Source organism: Myxocyprinus asiaticus, chromosome 39 (genome assembly GCF_019703515.2).
Source record: "Myxocyprinus asiaticus isolate MX2 ecotype Aquarium Trade chromosome 39, UBuf_Myxa_2, whole genome shotgun sequence".
NCBI classification, from domain to species: Eukaryota; Metazoa; Chordata; class Actinopteri; order Cypriniformes; family Catostomidae; genus Myxocyprinus; species Myxocyprinus asiaticus.
In genome coordinates this window covers 32,964,190-32,970,189 of record NC_059382.1, presented here as the reverse complement: position 1 = coordinate 32,970,189, position 6,000 = coordinate 32,964,190, and the positions used below count along the sequence as shown (strand labels likewise).

Below are 6,000 nucleotides of genomic sequence, written 5' to 3'. Positions count from 1 at the left end.
TTTCAAAAAAGCAGAGGTGTTTGGGGCTCCCAAGAGTGACCCCTAGTGTCACTACATCGACACAACGTCTCATTCCCTCCATCAGGGAATGGAGGTTACGAAAGTAACCAGGATGATATATCCTTAAGTCATATCTACTTAGCATTTATAATCAAACATTAATTTTCTGTATTATCGCATTTATTCAGTATTCATTATTTAATTTTTAATTCATTTATTAATTTGTACAAATTAAAGTTGTTATCCCTTCTACAAATCATCTGATTTATTGAAGTAATTTCCATCTGCTGGATCTCACTGCATCAATATCAATGTACAGTAATCAGCTTTAATAATTAAATAAATTAAATCTTGTCAGCCTTCTTCAGTTTTCAAAGCATTCTATGGGGAAACTGGGCTTTGTATATGTTTTACGTGTAAATGTTTATTGACAGTTGTGATGGGTTAATTTTGAGCAAAATGTTTATATGACTCGGGAATAATAAGTACATGTGACAGCCGCATAGGCTCTGTATTGGAAGCAGAAACAAGTTCATACTCCCCAATCTTACTTAAATACAAGCGGTTTTATTTTTGCCCTTACAGTTACACAAAGCATTTCTGGTCTATCTTCTTTATTTCTTGCAATTTATAACTTGAATATTTAACATGTATATTTCTGGCATTATGGTTTGTTTCCATAGCATTGAAACTACTAATCAAGAGTTAGTTAATGTTTAAACTTTAGCGGAATGATGGGACGATCACATTCATAAAGCAAGATGCCTGAAATTCAAGCCCGGTCCTAAACAGTTTATAATGTATTTACAACTTTTATCTTCTCTTCAGTAAAATATCACAGACAACGAAAGCTATGAGAAAGCCCCATATTATTGACTTGACTATTGAATTGATTTTGGACAAATTGTGATTTATTTTTCCTCCATGATGCATCCCCTTGTTGTTTGATTTATACAAAATTTCCCTTTGATTTTACTGATAATTATCTAAGACCATTTTAATATTAAACTTGGCAGAGAATATCTTGCAAATACTTTCTGCATTAAATACATGGGAATCATGTATTTCATCATCATGAAAATTCATGTGATTTTTAAATGTAATTTATCACACTGACATGTTTTGATATCGATACAAACAACTACACCACACTGAACTGTTCCCAGTAATTGTCACTCATGAACAAATCATTTGTCTTCTATGCTGAGCCTAGTGGCAGTCACATGACATATGAACTAAATACTCAGATCTGAAGACCTGGTTGGGAGGTGAACTATTCATTTCTTTTTCCTGTGTAGCGCCTCTGTGGTCTACAACTATCACGTGACAAACTGAATAAAGATTGTTAATTTTGCTGAACGAGATTCAAAGATCTAAGTGAGTAAAATGATCCGATTTTCCCATCACTAATTGATAGAATATGAGAATATGACCAAGAGCATGTTGAGTAGGGGTTGTGTTAGATCAATTAAGTCAATAAAGACAAAATGTGTGCATGTTATGTAAGCAACTAACATTTCCCTTTAATCATAGCAGTGAAACAAGAAGTGAAATTTTTAATTATGTAATTAAATTGTCTTTTGCCTATTTTACTTCAATGCTTCATTCATGCATGCTACAAAATAACTTTGAAATACATTTTCAAAATGAAATAACAATAAAACCTTAACGTACAAACCAACTAACATTAAAATTATCATTTAGGCTAAAAGACATCTTTATTATGTAATAATGCTATTATTAATTTCAAATGCTATATTTATCCAGACCAGGATAAATATTTCTCCACTAATAAAATGGTACCTAAACAAAATACACAAGATATACACAAATATAGTCATATAAAAGCTTATACTGTAGATACATAGTTATTGAGCTATGCTTTATTTGCCTGGGCAGACAATTAATCATTAACTTTTTCATGTCCTTTACCATTATATGTTGCACATATTGCACTATACCTTGTGAAAAATGAATAAAAAATACAAATACAAATACATCCACAACTACAAATAGGATAGGTAGAAATGGTCAAAGTTGAGGTTGAGGTAAATGTTCTGGTGTCGTCTGGTGTGGTGAATCTTTTAAATTCCTTCCTATGAGGTCACTATTAGATATTTTTCCCACTATAGGCATGTGATAGTGAAAACAATTTAAACACTCAATGTAAAAATGAAAAGATACTCGAGGCACAATTTGGGGGTCAAACGCCACACCGGCTGAACCATCTGGAGATCCTCCAGACACCCTTTAAAGGATCCTTAAATATCCTATTTATGTACTCAAAGAATTCCAAAATACATTTCAAGAGCCTTGAAGCCTTTCTCTTCCAATGGGATTACTGAATGAAATGTGTCTAGAGTTCTTTAGAGTTCTTGCAGAAACTAAGACCCAATATACACCTGGAATTAGGATGCGTTTTTGGTGATCCGATAACATGTGGTCAGTGCTGAATACAGGTCTAAACAGGGTCTAAAACGTTTTGTGATAAAAACAACAACAACAACAACAACAACAACAAAAACATATACAAATGTGGTCAAAAATGCATGTGGCCGCATCACATTTGATGTGTAAATGCTAATCCATCCTGAATGTATCCTGGCAGCAGCGAAGCGCCAGTTATGAGAGGCTTTAAAAGGAAGTAACAGTCCGATCTGAAAATTTGATATATACACAAGCATGAGAACTGCACGGATCTTCTTCAGTGTGTCTGATATCAACATGCAGGGACACTTATGAGAAGCATGAACATCTGCAGCTCAGGTTAATACAGGTAATCTACAACCCCAATTCTGAAAAAGTTGGGACAGTATGAAAAATCCTAATAAAAACAAAAAGCAGTGATTTGTAAATTATATTCACCCTTAACTATATTGAAAGCACCACAACTCCACATTAAATGATGTTTTACTTTGTGAATTTCATTGTTTTTTGAAAATGTACAGTAATTTCAAATCAGATGATTGCAAAACACTCCAAAAAAGTTGGGACAGTCAAGTGTTTACCACTGTAAAACATCACCAATTCTTCTAATAACACTTATTAAACATTTGGGCACTGAAGACACAAGTTTGTTAAGATTAGAAAGTGTAATTTCCCCCCATTCATCTATTATGAAGGTCTTTGGCTGCACAATTGTACAGGGTCTTCGTTGTTGTATTGTGTGCTTCATAATGCGCCACACATTCTCAGTTGGAGACAGGTCAGGACTGCAAGCAGGCCAATCTAGCACCCACACTCTCTGCTTACACAGCCATGCACTTGTAATCTGGCCAGTATGTGGTTTGAAGTTGTCCTGCTGGAAAATGCAGGGACGTCCCTGGAAAAGACTGTGTTGGATGGCATTATATGTTGCTCCAAAATTTGTACATATCTGTCTGCATTCATGGTGTTCTCACAGATGTGCGAGTTACTCATGCCATGGGCACTGACACACCCCTGGCCCATACAGACACTGGCTTTTGGGCCTGATGCTAATAACAGCTTGGATGGCCCTTTTCCTCTTTGACCCGGATAACACGACAGCTTTGTTTTTCAAAAACGTTTTGAACTGTGGACTCTTCAGACCAAAAAACACAGTTCCACTGTTCTACCTTCCATCTAAGATGAGGCCGAGCCAAGCGAAATAAGCAGCGCTTCTGCACAGTGTTGATGAAGGGCTTCTGCTTTGCACAGTAAAGTCTTAACTTGCATCTGTGGATGCAGCGGCAAGTGGTGTTGACTGACAAAGGTTAACTAAAGTTATCCCAAGCCCATGTTCATAATATCCATTTCAGATGAATGAGGTTTTTTAAGACAGTGGCGTCTGAGGGATCAGAGATGGTTTTCGTCTTGCCCTTTACGCACCGAGATTTGACCAGATTCCTTGAATCTTTGAAATATATTGTGCACTGTAGAGAGTGAAATGCCCCAATTCATTCCAATTTGTCTTAGGGGAACATTGTTCTCAAAGTGCAGGATTATTTACTGAAGCATCTGTTGGCAAATTGACAAGTCTTGAACGATCCTTGCTCTTGAATGACTAGGCTGTTTTTGAGTATACTTATACAGTATACAGTACTATGACACAATTGCCTCACCTATTTAACATTTCCTGTTTCACATCGCCTTGTTATTTCAACTCATCAAATTGTTATTAATCTTAAATTGCCCCCGTCTCACCTTTTTTTGGAGCTTGTTGCAATAATCTGATTTGAAATTACTGTACATTTTCAAAAAACAATGAAATTCACAAGGAAAAACATGATATAATGTGTAGTTGTAGTGCTTTCAATATAGCAAAGGGTGAATATAATTTACAAATCATTCCTTTTTGTTGTTTTTTTAGTATTTTTCACACTGTTCCAACCTTTTTGGAATTGGGGTTGTACTAAAATAATGGACAATTCTACTTTCTTTCTCTTTTCTGACTTTGCTACGGTTTATTATCATGCAGTAACACATTGACATAGTGATTGATGTATGTCGTCATGAAACAGAGTCCCTCCCCTACAAATCCGAAAACAAGTGCTCACAGGAGACACATTTAACGACCAGGTGTAAACAGCGATGTGTCTCACCTGACCACATGTGATCGAATCACCCGAGATGCATCTTTTTTTAATGATTTTCTCCCCTTTTTCTCCCCAATTTGGAATGCCCAATTTTCCAATGAGCTTTAAGTCCTCATGGTGGCATAGTGACTTGCCTCAATCTGGGTGGCGGAGGACAAATCTCAGTTGCCTCCACATCTGAGACCATCAATCTGCACATCTTATCACATGGCTTGTTGAGCGCATTACCGCAGAGACATAGCACATGTGGAGGCTTCACGCCATTCTCCGCCAACTCACCACACACCCCACAGAGAACGAGAACCACATTATAGTGACCACGAGAGTGGTCTGGCTGGAGTCGCTCAGCATGCCCTGGATTAGAACTCGTGACTCCAGGGGTGGTAGTCAGCGTCTTTACTCACTGAGCTACCCAGCCCCAACCCCTCTCCCCAAGATGCATCTTATTACCGGTGTAAACAGGGTCTAAGAGTTTCTCGGAGAACTGAAAGAGTGCCTGGAGGATCTCCAGAGGGTTCAGCCAATGTGGCAGTTGAAGAACCCTAAAGCCTTAAGTATCTTTTAATTTTTACTTTGAAAATGCATATGACATGTTCATGCCTTTAAGATTATTTGCTTGATTATATTGTGTCTGATTTTATGAGCCTTCATCTAAACCATTCACTTTGTGTCATTACAGTTTAGAAGGACAAAATATCATCCTGCTGTGTATTTAATTAAATCACACTTTCACGTCTTAGCGTGCACACCTTTGTCTCAATAGTGCTCAACATGTTGCTCAGATGCCTTTGCTTATCTGGACTGGATCTTGGCAAATCTTTCTTGTTCTTGAGGCTCAGCTGGGATCTAAAGGCCTTGCAGAAGATAAAGTATATAAGTGGATCCAAACAGGCATTTAGTACTGAAAGCAGGATAGTCAACTCCTTCAGGATATAGAATGCCTGGGCTGCTATACAATGTTCCTTGTGTGTTTTTTTGATAAACGCATAAGGCAGTCGCACCAGATGATAGGGCACAAAGCACACACAAAAAACAACTACTAGCACTAGCATGTTACGTTTAGACTTGTAGAACTTACAGCTTCTGGGTGTAGCCTGTGTGGACAACTGAGCTTGTCGGATCTTTTGCAAAGTTCGACAGTATAGTAGAATCAGAGAAACCAGCACAAAAACAAAAAGCACCATGGACACAGAGTGGGTGATTTTGTAGACCACTCTGAGCTGGGGACTGTGTAAGGAATCACAGCCAATTTCTTCTGGAATTTGAATGTGACCCCAGGAGGTCTGGAGAAAGAGGATTAAGTAGATGGAGGCCATGGCTAACAAGGAGAGCCATGTTGCTGTGCAAATGTGGCATGCAATTCGAACTGTCTGCAGAGCATGAGTCTCTAATGGCCGGACAATCTTCAGGTACCTGAAATGAGAGAGTAAAGACTCAAAAACTG

At 37.7% G+C, this 6,000-nt stretch overlaps 1 protein-coding gene across 2 annotated transcripts in view; it reads right to left on the bottom strand.

Annotated features, from left to right (window-relative positions):
* Nucleotides 1-288: 288 nt before the first annotated feature.
* LOC127430202 (P2Y purinoceptor 14-like) overlaps nt 289-6,000 on the bottom strand; it is a 117,037-nt gene continuing 111,325 nt past the window's right edge. For both annotated transcript variants that reach the window (XM_051679787.1, XM_051679786.1), the window contains exon 3: nt 289-5,969. In XM_051679787.1, the coding sequence (XP_051535747.1) occupies nt 5,273-5,969 (697 nt within the window). In that variant the 3' untranslated portion in view covers nt 289-5,272. The remainder of the gene's footprint in view (nt 5,970-6,000) is intronic.